The following is a 14,900-nucleotide window of genomic DNA, read 5'->3' on the forward strand; positions in this document are numbered from 1 at the left end:
TAATTAATTAAACCGCCCAACTCGTAAAACACGAGACCGTTGTCCGGCCATGTTTACCTAACGCCGCCACGGCTTTTCGGCTCCTGTCGTCCGTTTCGACCGATTTGTGTCCGTCCTTGGTACCGACGACGTTCCGCCGACTTCCGCGATTCGCGGCTTCATTAGATTAAGCAACTTTTAATGCCAGTCCGCCGCGTGAAGATAGCGCCACTTTCGAGGATCGCGCTTCGAATCTTTCCGATATGCTGCAATCACACGCTCAATGTGGGAGCTGAATGTGGCTTGAATCTGGAAGTCATCGGCCCGATGCTAGAATTTTTGAAGACGTATTCGGACCTCTTTACATTTTCTCCCGAATATAAGCGACACCAATTTGACAGCATACAGGAGACCATTGAGAGCTCACGCTTCGCGACATCGCGCCTTCAATTTTTCAGATGCAACACGGGCGTCCATCATGTACGAATAGTTGTATCTCTGCGCCGTCGTAAACGCTCATCCTTTCCCTCGCTTTATTCCCATATTGTGTTTGTTTCCGTGTGTCTCATTGTTATGGTGCATCAAACACTACGTGAGTAACACAAATGAAGGTATGAGAGATGTGTTCGGGCCTCTTTTTTAACTTTTCTCCCGAATATAAGGGACATCTCATTGACAGCATACAGCTGAGCATTTGAGAGCTCCCACTTCGTGTCATCGCGCCTTCAATTTTTCAGATGCAGCACGGACGTTCATCAAGCACGAATAGTTGTATCTCTGCGCCGTCGTTAACGCTCATCCTTTCCCTCGTTTTATTTCCATATTGTGTTTGTTTGCGTTTGTCTTATTCGTGATGGTGTTTCAAACTAATAGCATTGCAGAGCATTGCAAGTTCACGACACACGCCATCGCGTCTTAGATTTTTCATATGTAATGTGGACATCCATCTTGCGCGAATAGTCGTATATCGCGGTTACACTTTAGATGTCTCTTATTTTTGAATTTCGACATAAATGAAGGTTAAGATTGCCCGAATATGGTATGGTATTTCCAAATTAATAGTCATTTTGAGAAGGAAGAATATGTTTAAAGGTCACTCAAGAGGTCTATAAATGGTGCGTATATTTAAAAATCGAACCGACCATCGCTTCTAAGGGAGTTACACATAGTGAATAAAGGAGGGGGATGATAAAGCGCCAGTATGCCAACAAAAAGGTAAACATTTCGCAGAAAAGTTTTAACGCCTCAGAAAGTAGTTCTTGGACCTTTGTTCATCACTATCATGAGTAAAAGCACCTTTCCTTACTCCTATCTCTCTCTTTTCCGTTCAATTAAGACATTTTCCGCACATATTCTCGGTCGTAATTTTTTTTCTGTTCTTATTTTGCTATCTGTCAGAGGGGCGCGTTTTCGGCGCTCCAAAGGGGCGTATCTGCCAATGGCAGATTGGCTCAATGGCCAGTCCGAGCCTGCAGGCGGACACATTTCTACTGAAAGGAACCTCGTTTCCCGCAAACTCTATACACATAGTTTCAGATGCGTTCAAATGCGTGTCAAATGTCGAGTACAATTGGACCGCGTTAAGCAGAAAGGAACCAAGCCACATCAACTATTGCCAAAATTAAATCGGGCAATTTACATTTTTACACGAAAACGGTTATGCGGATTTTTGTGCAAATCTCAGTGAATTTTCTGCATTGTTCGAAGCAAATATCTCAAAATTTCCAAAAGAATCCGCTCAACCGTTCCCTTGTAAAAAATAAATTGCTCAGTCAAAGTCAATGGCCGATGTGGCTTCGTTTCTTTCTGCTAAACGCGGTCCAATTTACAAACGGGTTACATTTTGCAAAAAGGAACCAAGAGCATTCCCATATGGCTAAGATTGTGCAACATGTTTACCTTGCAAATATAAACTGATCATCTAAACAAGTTTTATCTTCACTCCCAATAAATGTTATATTCAAAACGAAATTTACCTTTGTAAATTACAATTTTTGGATAATTTCAGTGAATTTGTTGCAAAGATTAACTTGTAAGTTGCACAATCCTAACAACATTGGAATGATCTTTGCTCCTTTTTGCTAAATGCAATACAAGTGTACACTGGAAAAAAAACACATTGGATCTAGAGTCCAGACTCTTGAAAACATCGACAAGAAAAAATACTCTTGATTCAATCAGATTTAAGCTTAAATCAAAAGGAAATCCGCTCAAATTAAGAGGCTTAGTTCTCAATTTAAGCTTAAATCTGATTGAATCAAGAGTATTTTTTCTTTTCGATGTTTTTAAGAGTCTGGACTCTAGATACAATGTGTTATTTTTCCAGTGTGTAGTTACGTTTCTTCGTCCAGAAAACAACGAATCTAGAGTGCTAGTTCGATGAACGGAGGAAATCATTCCACTAATCTAAAGATTTGCCCGCTCATCCGACAACGCCTCGCCGTAGTTCCGCAACAACTAATAACTATTTCCTGTCTTTTGAGCTCATTTTCTTCCGCCCGGCTTCCACGTCTCACGTTTCTAATTTAAAAACCGACTTCTCTGTTGCAGGGCGAAGGACACTCGTCAGCCATAACGGCCGCGCCGCAGTTTTTAACAATTACAAAATCCACCGAATTGCAGGAAAGTTTCCTCTAGCCTCCTTCCCGCGGGCCATGAAAAATCCGCCGCAAGATTGCGCTGTCGGCGGAATTCAATTAAGTCCCCACCTATACGTTTAAGTGGCATGTTTATCACAGCCTCGACGAAACCTCGCTCGCCGGATAGAACAACGTAACGCACGCATCGTCTTGGAAGGTATTTGTGTTGTTTCTGTCGCAGCCGCGACAAAAAATACAGCGATCCGGCTACAAACGGCAGCTCTAAACACTCCGTTACCCCAACTTTTTATACGTGCGTCAGTCCTTTCTTATTAGGAAAGTTTCCCGCCAAGGAAATCGTCCCCCACCTCCCTCCCCGACCAGATGCACCTCCTCCGAAATTTAACTAAATTAATTCGCCGCTTACTCATCTCGTGGTGCAGCAGTCGAAATTCCTAAATCACCCCCCCCCCCTTCCACCACCACCTCGAGCTCAGTTGCATCTTGTCTTGCATGCTGCGCCCGCAAGTTTTTCTTTCGTGCTGTTACGCGAGAGTCTTTTCTTGAGTGCTGCCGCTTGCAAGTTATGACATTCACTTCGATGTCAGCGTTACGGAGTTCGAGTAAAAATATTCTTTTACGAGCCTCGCTCCCGGATCTGGAAAGCGCTGAGGCAACCACCTGAAAAATATTGAGGTTTGCGCTCGTGATGTTGATGAATTTTTCAGCCACGAGCAAGTTGAGTTTGTAAATCTAAACTGTTGGAGCTCTCGACGCAACCTTCTTTATTCCATGATAAACTCCTTCATCGAAAATCATTTGGGAGAACTCTATCGATGGCTACACTTGGAACCGACGTTTTTTGCCTACGACATTTTTGATCCTTCAATTGGGAATCTGATGATAGGAATTTCTTGACTATTTTCATAATTTTTCCACTTTGCTCGAAAATATTTTATGTGGGTTTCAACCTGTAAAGAATAAGGCTCCATACACTGAAAAAAAAGTTCGGTAAATCCGAACTAGTTAGGATCATATGGAACCAGGTTTCGTTCGGTACACATAGCCGAATTATTCGGTCTGTTCAACCGAATCGTTCGTTTTGTGCGACCAAATCATAATAAATTCTTACAGTTCGGTTCAGTGGACCGAACAGTTTGGCTGAGCAGACCGAATAATTTGGTCATGTGTACCGAGCAAAATCGTGGTTCCATATGATCTTAACTAGTGCGGATTTATCGAACTTTTTTTTTCAGTGTACCATTTGAATAAATTAAAAATTGGAAATTTTGAGCTTCAATTTAAGTACGTTGCTTCCGAATGTAGTCATCGCTTGATTCCAACCCCTACATATCTAATTCCAATCGAAAATAATGCAATCACACAGTACCTAGTCCCTTGTAATAGTCAGTTGAAAGCAGGCTGTCTGACTTTGCAACTTTATCAGTTTTATATTGATCAATCTTCTGTGCCAGCTTCAAAAGAATTTCGATGTTTTGCCCCTCTCACCATGTTAGATCTCCCAAAAATAATTGTACCTCACCATATCATTCCAGTCATATCAGTGTGGATCTTCAAGTCTATGTTGAGTATTTTTTCCAAGCCGCTGTCCCTTTTTTATTTTATGTAAGCAAAGTTGATCTTATTGGATCTACACAGCACTCAGTTGAGAGGTAATACATGAAAAAGTTGAATCGAGTGTTTCAGATCTATTAAAGTGTGGTTTTCCGCTCGGCATAGAAGCATATCTTGATTCTCTTGACTGCTAGTAAAAAAATCAAATCATTCTTAAATCACTGCAGGGTAATGAAATTTTTAAAATTAAAATTTTTGATCTTCCCTTTTTTATAAGCAAATTCTAATGTGTAGGAGAATAGCGTGTAGTCATCACTGTGAAGTTCCCCTTCTTTTTGGAATAACGTAAATTTTAGAAAATTAAAGCATTTTGTTTTATACATATTTTGTGGAGACATATCCGAAACAAGGAATCATGTCATATCTGTAACATCTCATTTGAACAGTTACTTGTGTATATATTATGAACATTTTGTTTTTGTTGTTGTTTTCATGTAAATAAAATTTAAATTTTTATAATTGATGACTTCCGATTTTTCTCCCAATTCCTGTCATGAAATCTAAGAGCCTTTGCTAGTTTATTAATCTGTTCTAATTTCTGAGGGTCCAAAAAAAAGTAAAAATCTATGACTTTTTCAAAAAATGCGTGTCTCCTATCGAGACAGTGCGAATCTTTGGTCTCATATGTTCCTGAGTGTTTCGTTTTTTATAGTTTTCCTTAAAATGTTCTATGAATATTTTTTTTGCTGTCGAGATTGAAAGTGAATCAAGTGACCGTATACTTAATGAAAAATCGCATCGTTCCATTCAGAGCAATCTCTAAAAAATGTTCATACAAATTGGTATACTCGTCATTTTGCTTAAATACACACATAAACAGATCGGTGAAATTTGGCAACAGCTAATTTTCCTTTCAGAGAAACACTAGAAATATGTTGGTCATTTTTCCATGTATAGTATAAACCATTATCGGGAATCCGTGAACGTTGCAATAGAAAGACGCATTTTTTTACTGTAATCTTCAAAAGAGCGACATGAAAGTGCATCGGACTGGCGTTGGTTGGATAAAACATTAAACTGTTTAAACATTAAACAACCCACTTTGTTTCAAGGAGTCACGAGGCACCTTGTTGTCCAACAATTACCTCGATATATGAGTGCACTCCTTCCAGAGTTGAAAAATTTGTGCACTCCAGTGTGAAGTAAAACCGCCTTCATTCCTGGAAGAGACTAAAAGTTTGGCATAAGACGTAAACTTTACTACAATGCTTCAGTGCCGCATGCCGCTAACAGTTACTGGCATTGTTGTAACATAAAACGGAGGCACTCTCTTATCGAGAAAGCATTGGCACGCTTTGTAAAAATTGGTTTTATCGGTGCTTGAGAAGTTTAACCATGGATAAAAAGTGAAGTGCAAATGTCATAAAAATCTATGTCTTTCTCAATGGATCGTATTCGATACATCAAACAGGTGAGCTCGTATCGATATATCGATTTGTTCAACAAGTAAACATTGCCTTAAAAGTCAATTGAGTAAATTGAGGGAACAGGTTTCTTGTGACAGATTTTTTTTTATTCTTATGTGAGTATAAAATGGCAATAAAAAGTGAATTTGTTAGGAGTTTTCTCATTTTCAGCTTTTCCTAATTCAAATTCAAATCCCTTCGTGCGTGGAGTTGTCTTTTTTATTTTAATTCTTTGGCAAAGGATCTCATGTTTTGCATAAAGAAAGAAATCTCATGAATTTGTTTAATCAATTTACACTTTATTTACAGTTACAAAGACGATTAGGTACTAAAGTTCGAAGCATGCACATTTTACTTTACCACTTATTCATGTAAATAATTCTTCTTTGGGATAGATGTCTGTTGGTGAGAAAAGTAAGACATGAACTGTAAAGCATCAGTTTCCTTTTGAACTGGCAAAACATATGTGGATTGTTCGTAGAAATAAGAAAAATTACTCAAAGCAATGACCAGAATATTTCTAGAATAAAACGCTTTGATAACTCTCGAAGCTTAAATAATTGGACTCCACTGCGCACAAATCGGCAACAAATTACAAGTGAAGCCTATAGGAACATCAGACAGTCATTTAGAATGATTCTACAGTCCCAAATTGTTTATTTTAAAAGTTTGTTCCTGTATGTAGACAGTCATTTTGCTTAACAACTTCTAACATGAAAAATTGAATGCCACAATATACGCTGCTGTACTGAAGGTAATTTTGACGGATTTAATCGGAAACATTTTAACTAGATCAAACTTGGCCTTTTTTCTTTTGAAAGCAAAGTTTTGATTTGTTTTTCAAGCATGTACATCATAGTCTGAGGAACATTCAGGCGTTATCTTGTTTCTTCCTCTCTTAAAAAGATAATTATGAGAGGGCGTTAGGCAACGTAAAATGCAGTTAGGCGGATTTTGTTTACGTACATCTAACTGTGCGCCGTAAATCAGGTCTATGGTCAAAGTGCGAAACAATGTGTTATTTTTCCAGTGTGTAGTTACGTTTCTTCGTCCAGAAAACAACGAATCTAGAGTGCTAGTTCGATGAACGGAGGAAATCATTCCACTAATCTAAAGATTTGCCCGCTCATCCGACAACGCCTCGCCGTAGTTCCGCAACAACTAATAACTATTTCCTGTCTTTTGAGCTCATTTTCTTCCGCCCGGCTTCCACGTCTCACGTTTCTAATTTAAAAACCGACTTCTCTGTTGCAGGGCGAAGGACACTCGTCAGCCATAACGGCCGCGCCGCAGTTTTTAACAATTACAAAATCCACCGAATTGCAGGAAAGTTTCCTCTAGCCTCCTTCCCGCGGGCCATGAAAAATCCGCCGCAAGATTGCGCTGTCGGCGGAATTCAATTAAGTCCCCACCTATACGTTTAAGTGGCATGTCTATCACAGCCTCGACGAAACCTCGCTCGCCGGATAGAACCACGTAACGCATGCATCGTCTTGGAAGGTATTTGTGTTGTTTCTGTCGCAGCCGCGACAAAAAATACAGCGATCCGGCTACAAACGGCAGCTCTAAACACTCCGTTACCCCAACTTTTTATACGTGCGTCAGTCCTTTCTTATTAGGAAAGTTTCCCGCCAAGGAAATCGTCCCCCGCCCCCCTCCCCGACCAGATGCACCTCCTCCGAAATTTAACTAAATTAATTCGCCGCTTACTCATCTCGTGGTGCAGCAGTCGAAATTCCTAAATCACCCTCCTCCTTTCCACCACCTCGAGCTCAGTTGCATCTTGTCTTGCATGCTGCGCCCGCAAGTTTTTCTTTCGTGCTGTTACGCGAGAGTCTTTTCTTGAGTGCTGCCGCTTGCAAGTTATGACATTCACTTCGATGTCAGCGTTACGGAGTTCGAGTAAAAATATTCTTTTACGAGCCTCGCTCCCGGATCTGGAAAGCGCTGAGGCAACCACCTGAAAAATATTGAGGTTTGCGCTCGTGATGTTGATGAATTTTTCAGCCACGAGCGAGTTGAGTTTTTAAATCTAAACTGTTGGAGCTCTTGACGTAACCCTCTTTATTCCATGATAAACTCCTTCATCGAAAATCATTTGGGAGAACTCTATCGATGGCTACACTTGGAACCGACGTTTTTTGCCTACGACATTTTTGATCCTTCAATTGGGAATCTGATGATAGGAATTTCTTGACTATTTTCATAATTTTTCCACTTTGCTCGAAAATATTTTATGTGGGTTTCAACCTGTAAAGAATAAGGCTCCATACACTGAAAAAAAAGTTCGGTAAATCCGAACTAGTTAGGATCATATGGAACCAGGTTTCGTTCGGTACACATAGCCGAATTATTCGGTCTGTTCAACCGAATCGTTCGTTTTGTGCGACCAAATCATAATAAATTCTTACAGTTCGGTTCAGTGGACCGAACAGTTTGGCTGAGCAGACCGAATAATTTGGTCATGTGTACCGAGCAAAATCGTGGTTCCATATGATCTTAACTAGTGCGGATTTATCGAACTTTTTTTTTCAGTGTACCATTTGAATAAATTAAAAATTGGAAATTTTGAGCTTCAATTTAAGTACGTTGCTTCCGAATGTAGTCATCGCTTGATTCCAACCCCCACATATCTAATTCCAATCGAAAATAATGCAATCACACAGTACCTAGTCCCTTGTAATAGTCAGTTGAAAGCAGGCTGTCTGATTTTGCAACTTTATCAGTTTTATATTGATCAATCTTCTGTGCCAGCTTCAAAAGAATTTCGATGTTTTGCCCCTCTCACCATGTTAGATCTCCCAAAAATAATTGTACCTCACCATATCATTCCAGTCATATCAGTGTGGATCTTCAAGTCTATGTTGAGTATTTTTTCCAAGCCGCTGTCCCTTTTTTATTTTATGTAAGCAAAGTTGATCTTATTGGATCTACACAGCACTCAGTTGAGAGGTAATACATGAAAAAAGTTGAATCGAGGGTTTCAGATCTATTAAAGTGTGGTTTTCCGCTCGGCATAGAAGCATATCTTGATTCTCTTGACTGCTAGTAAAAAAATCAAATCATTCTTAAATCACTGCAGGGTAATGAAATTTTTAAAATTAAAATTTTTGATCTTCCCTTTTTTATAAGCAAATTCTAATGTGTAGGAGAATAGCGTGTAGTCATCACTGTGAAGTTCCCCTTCTTTTTGGAATAACGTAAATTTTAGAAAATTAAAGCATTTTGTTTTATACATATTTTGTGGAGACATATCCGAAACAAGGAATCATGTCATATCTGTAACATCTCATTTGAACAGTTACTTGTGTATATATTATGAACATTTTGTTTTTGTTGTTGTTTTCATGTAAATAAAATTTAAATTTTTATAATTGATGACTTCCGATTTTTCTCCCAATTCCTGTCATGAAATCTAAGAGCCTTTGCTAGTTTATTAATCTGTTCTAATTTCTGAGGGTCCAAAAAAAAGTAAAAATCTATGACTTTTTCAAAAAATGCGTGTCTCCTATCGAGACAGTGCGAATCTTTGGTCTCATATGTTCCTGAGTGTTTCGTTTTTTATAGTTTTCCTTAAAATGTTCTATGAATATTTTTTTTTTTTTTTTTTTTTTTTTTTTTTTTTTTTTGTGTCGAGATTGAAAGTGAATCAAGTGACCGTATACTTAATGAAAAATCGCATCGTTCCATTCAGAGCAATCTCTAAAAAATGTTCATACAAATTGGTATACTCGTCATTTTGCTTAAATACACACATAAACAGATCGGTGAAATTTGGCAACAGCTAATTTTCCTTTCAGAGAAACACTAGAAATATGTTGGTCATTTTTCCATGTATAGTATAAACCATTATCGGGAATCCGTGAACGTTGCAATAGAAAGACGCATTTTTTTACTGTAATCTTCAAAAGAGCGACATGAAAGTGCATCGGACTGGCGTTGGTTGGATAAAACATTAAACTGTTTAAACATTAAACAACCCACTTTGTTTCAAGGAGTCACGAGGCACCTTGTTGTCCAACAATTACCTCGATATATGAGTGCACTCCTTCCAGAGTTGAAAAATTTGTGCACTCCAGTGTGAAGTAAAACCGCCTTCATTCCTGGAAGAGACTAAAAGTTTGGCATAAGACGTAAACTTTACTACAATGCTTCAGTGCCGCATGCCGCTAACAGTTACTGGCATTGTTGTAACATAAAACGGAGGCACTCTCTTATCGAGAAAGCATTGGCACGCTTTGTAAAAATTGGTTTTATCGGTGCTTGAGAAGTTTAACCATGGATAAAAAGTGAAGTGCAAATGTCATAAAAATCTATGTCTTTCTCAATGGATCGTATTCGATACATCAAACAGGTGAGCTCGTATCGATATATCGATTTGTTCAACAAGTAAACATTGCCTTAAAAGTCAATTGAGTAAATTGAGGGAACAGGTTTCTTGTGACAGATTTTTTTTTATTCTTATGTGAGTATAAAATGGCAATAAAAAGTGAATTTGTTAGGAGTTTTCTCATTTTCAGCTTTTCCTAATTCAAATTCAAATCCCTTCGTGCGTGGAGTTGTCTTTTTTATTTTAATTCTTTGGCAAAGGATCTCATGTTTTGCATAAAGAAAGAAATCTCATGAATTTGTTTAATCAATTTACACTTTATTTACAGTTACAAAGACGATTAGGTACTAAAGTTCGAAGCATGCACATTTTACTTTACCACTTATTCATGTAAATAATTCTTCTTTGGGATAGATGTCTGTTGGTGAGAAAAGTAAGACATGAACTGTAAAGCATCAGTTTCCTTTTGAACTGGCAAAACATATGTGGATTGTTCGTAGAAATAAGAAAAATTACTCAAAGCAATGACCAGAATATTTCTAGAATAAAACGCTTTGATAACTCTCGAAGCTTAAATAATTGGACTCCACTGCGCACAAATCGGCAACAAATTACAAGTGAAGCCTATAGCAACATCAGACAGTCATTTAGAATGATTCTACAGTCCCAAATTGTTTATTTTAAAAGTTTGTTCCTGTATGTAGACAGTCATTTTGCTTAACAACTTCTAACATGAAAAATTGAATGCCACAATATACGCTGCTGTACTGAAGGTAATTTTGACGGATTTAATCGGAAACATTTTAACTAGATCAAACTTGGCCTTTTTTCTTTTGAAAGCAAAGTTTTGATTTGTTTTTCAAGCATGTACATCATAGTCTGAGGAACATTCAGGCGTTATCTTGTTTCTTCCTCTCTTAAAAAGATAATTATGAGAGGGCGTTAGGCAACGTAAAATGCAGTTAGGCGGATTTTGTTTACGTACATCTAACTGTGCGCCGTAAATCAGGTCTATGGTCAAAGTGCGAAACAACGTAACTCTATTGCGGTTTTCAAAAATTTCAGCTCTTGTTTTATTTCTCCGAGGAGCCAAACTTTATAGCCTGAAATCCATACCGAATATTCTGCTAATACAGAGAAGAAAAATTGAGAAAGTTATCAAAAAATTACGTCAAACAGTTTGACAAACGATACATAAAGTCTAAAGTCATAATGTCATAAAGTCTGGAAAGTTGCGAACAGAGTCGCGTGGTTTTGCACTTTAGCCATCTAGGTGTGATCCATCAACAATAGTTTTGAAACAACGTCTACCCATTTTCCATGTAAAAAGGCTACATTCGTCTCCATTTAATGTTCTCATAAAAGTATCTTAATAAAAAAATCGCCTCACTGTCGAAGCTAAATTCAAAAAGATGTAAGAAAAATTCAATTTAATTACCTATTTTCTACCCTGTAAAATGTGAAGTAGTCATTCATAGAATCCAGAAAAATAATTGAAGACAGCGTCCAATTTTGAACTTTATTCTTTGACATACCTTAGCATTCATGTCTCATCTGTTTTAGCTCCAAAGACATTTAAGCAATGCAAAAACATATTCATACCTATCAGCAATAAAAAAATAACATTGCCCATGACAGAGCACCGACACTTACTATGTTACAGCGTTTAATGGCAGATACAAATTGAAGCAACTAAAATTATTACAATCATCAAAATGTACAACAAAAATAAATCTTAAATTACTAATCTATTTATAAAAAGGCTCGGTACCAACCTGGAACGTTTCTTAGTATCTACAAAGGCAGCTCATCAAAATAAATAATAATTTGTACATTTTATCCTATACTTCTACAAAAAATAATTTACAACCTTGTTTGACATAATGTTGCCTTAAAAAAACCTATACACATCTTCTTAAAAAAAAAAACAGGGGAAAAAACTTTTTTGAAGGATCTTTACCAAAGATATCCGTCGACATCAGAAGGTAAAATATAGTTTTACTTGACTCCTGAAAAACGAGACTTTTATCGATACTTTTTCATGCTTTTTCAGCCACAAGAAGAAAACATATTTTATTTAATTTTAACTTATTCCAATGAAATAAACGTGAGAACAGAGATAATTTAAGTAGTTTGAAATATTACTTGTTTAATTTATTTTTTGCTTGTAGCTCGATTATTTTTTCAATCATTTTACGATCATTTCAATGGTTCATATTCCACTCAGTCATGGATGATAATACTGAATACTGGATGGGAGGAAATAAATGAGAATCATCGTAGCTCAGTGTCTAGCTTAAAATAATAAAGGTCATGAATCCATTAGGTCAAAATAATGCCATAATGCAGACTTTAAGTAGACAAGGAGTTAAAAGTAAAGCTAAAGCTTTCAAAGCACTAAGGTAACGTGGCTTATGACTTAAAACGTAATCTGATATTTTACAGGACTGGGCAATCTACAAAGAAATACAATTTTATTCTTCAGGGTTTCTTCAGGTTGCTGAAACTCAGTCATGGAATCGGGACCTACAACGAGAGGAGATGTGTCTAGAAAAATCTTAATGTCGTAACGTCACTGAAGGTCATCGGCAAGCGGCAAATTGAGGAATCTCCAGTACCATCACATATCGACGGTGAAATTACCAAACCACGTATCTCGTTTGCGGTGTTTAAAAATCTACGCTCGCAATTTATTTTTTTGAAGTAGACCAAATCAATATCATTCCTTGAAATTTTCACAGAATTTTCTCCCCACAAAAAGGAAAAATCACAGAAATTTTCAAGACTGGACGTTAAGTAGTTTTTCATTTAAAAAATAAAGTATGACAGGAAGTCTGCGACGTCGCAAACCGAGATACGTGGTTTGGTAGTTTCACCGTCGATATTGCAATCGAAAGCTTTATTGTAAAGTGGCTTTTATCAATGGCTGATGACATCTAATCAAGGAGAGCCACTATAGATCGTACAAATTGTATAAAGCCAGTATCAATTTGCTGTAACAGCTGATATTGCGAAAATTTTCGACAGGTATAAGAATCGATCAAACGCATACAAGGTTTCAAAGAATATTCTGCACAAGCACAAACTCAGTCGATTGATTTTTCCGATAAAATCCCGAACACCCTCAAATCACCCAAATGGATCGAAAAGCGGCCTGGAGCCGCAACTACCATGCACCAGAAATGTTACGGAGCTGAATTACGGGGGCTCTAGAATCTACAATCTTCGCATTTTCCGATTGTTTTAAGTATATTTTTCGGGAAATTGATTTTTCGTCACGGTTTAAAACGATTAATCTGCTTCTCGAAGAGAATCAAATCGATTCGATCAATCGATTTTTCCGGAAAAATCCCCAAATCACCGGGTAATGGACCGAAAAGCGGCCTGTGGCCGCAACTACCATGTACCAAAAATGTTGCGGAGCTGAACCAAGCGGGCTCTAGAATCTACAATCTACAACTACAAGCGGCGCGGAGTGTAGTCGGAGTTGTTGATGTCGAGCATCTTGATCCAGCTCCTCCTGTTTCATCCGGGGCCCCCGCCTCCGCCGCGGCCGCCCCCCTCGTCGTCGGGCTCGCTGTCGCTGTTCCCGCCCTTGTCGAGCGGGGGCCCCGCGATGAAGACGTGCTCGAACGGCGCGATCCCCTGGTTCGTCGTCAGGACGGCGCGGGGCCGCTGCGGGGTCTTGCTCTTGCGGATGGCCAGCAGGGCGACGAGCGCCGCCAGCGCGAACAGGGCCACCAGAGTGAAGACCGCGTAGTACAGGACCGGCACTTCTTGGATCATCGCCAGCACCTTCGCCATTCGTTTGTCTGAAAGTCAATTGGATGTTATTAGATGTGGTATTTTGGCATTAGAAAAATGTTACAGAATTGTTGAAAGAATTTTAGGATTCCACTTTTTTAATATAATTTACGTAGACAAACTTATACTAATTGGACGTATTTCTGCTAAATGGAACCAGAGACAGGTGCACGGAGAAAAAAAACTCGTGCGTGGGACCCAAAGTTTAGGTCATATGGATCTCTGATGTTTTTTAGATTGAGCATCTGAACACTTTAGGTCTAGCTGCCGAAGTTCGGATCATACATCTGAAACTTCAGTTCTTACATCCGAAGTACTTTGGTTCTCACATCCGACGTACTTTGGTTCTCACATCCGAAGTACTTCGGTTCTCACATCTGAAGTACTTCAGATGTAAGAACTGAAGTTTCAGATGTATAATCCGAACTTCGGCAGCTAGACCTAAAGTGTTCAGATGTTCAATTTGAAAACTTCAGAGATCCATATGACCTAAACTTCGGGTCCCACGCACGAGGATTTTTATCCGTGTGGGAAAGATGGGGTGTGCTCGTGGTGGGCTGCTTAGGAAACGATATTAAAATGGCGTGATATCCTGTGGAAAAATGGAAAAGCGGAATTTTGCAATTTGTCAAACGGGACTATGTGCAAACTGAATGCGGGATTCATGAGCCATTGGCATGGACAAGAGCGTTGTGTATAGAGCTCATGAGTTAATGACTCCCGACCGTCGCCGCTGACGTCACTAGCGCTTTTTAATTCTAATGCATTCTTACGGCCTCAAATAACGAGCTTATCCCTTCTTTTCCGCTTTGTCTCCAGTTCCATTCGCAGAAATACGTCCGATTGCTGAAAGAATAATCAAATATTTTATATTGTTTGAGGGCTTGGAGGACAAGGCGTATGCGTGCAGTTTTTGAGAAAATTGTAATATTAATGATTTCAATTAAAGCTAGTTTTAATGCAGATTCTGTGACAAATTGGATCCCAAGTTCCAATTTTTAAGCATCAAAAAGTCAGTTTGAACTTTCCTCTCACCATAGGGATCCATATAATTTCAAACCTGAAACTTCTCGAAATAGCAAAAACTGCACTTATGCGCCTTGGCCTACCTAGATAGACTTATTGGACTATCAACTAAGATAGGACTTCTTCCCTTTCATTTTCTTT

The 14,900-nt window shown here is 38.5% G+C and overlaps 2 protein-coding genes across 5 annotated transcripts in view; one reads left to right on the forward strand and one right to left on the reverse strand.

Annotated features, from left to right (window-relative positions):
- The window catches only part of LOC109034765 (protein turtle homolog A), a 539,517-nt gene extending 534,888 nt beyond the window's left edge, over positions 1-4,629 (forward strand). Inside the window, exon 16 of the mRNA XM_072301836.1 lies at positions 2,530-4,629. Coding sequence (XP_072157937.1) covers positions 2,530-2,616 — 87 coding nt within the window. The 3' untranslated portion in view covers positions 2,617-4,629. The remainder of the gene's footprint in view (positions 1-2,529) is intronic.
- A 5,404-nt stretch (positions 4,630-10,033) lies between these two features.
- Positions 10,034-14,900, reverse strand: part of LOC109034772 (kin of IRRE-like protein 2) — a 123,622-nt gene continuing 118,755 nt past the window's right edge. For all 4 annotated transcript variants that reach the window (XM_019048094.2, XM_019048092.2, XM_072301837.1 and 1 more), the window contains exon 13: positions 10,034-13,741. In XM_019048094.2, the coding sequence (XP_018903639.2) occupies positions 13,455-13,741 (287 nt within the window). In that variant the 3' untranslated portion in view covers positions 10,034-13,454. The remainder of the gene's footprint in view (positions 13,742-14,900) is intronic.

This window comes from Bemisia tabaci, chromosome 6 (assembly GCF_918797505.1).
Source record: "Bemisia tabaci chromosome 6, PGI_BMITA_v3".
Classification (NCBI taxonomy): domain Eukaryota; kingdom Metazoa; phylum Arthropoda; class Insecta; order Hemiptera; family Aleyrodidae; genus Bemisia; species Bemisia tabaci.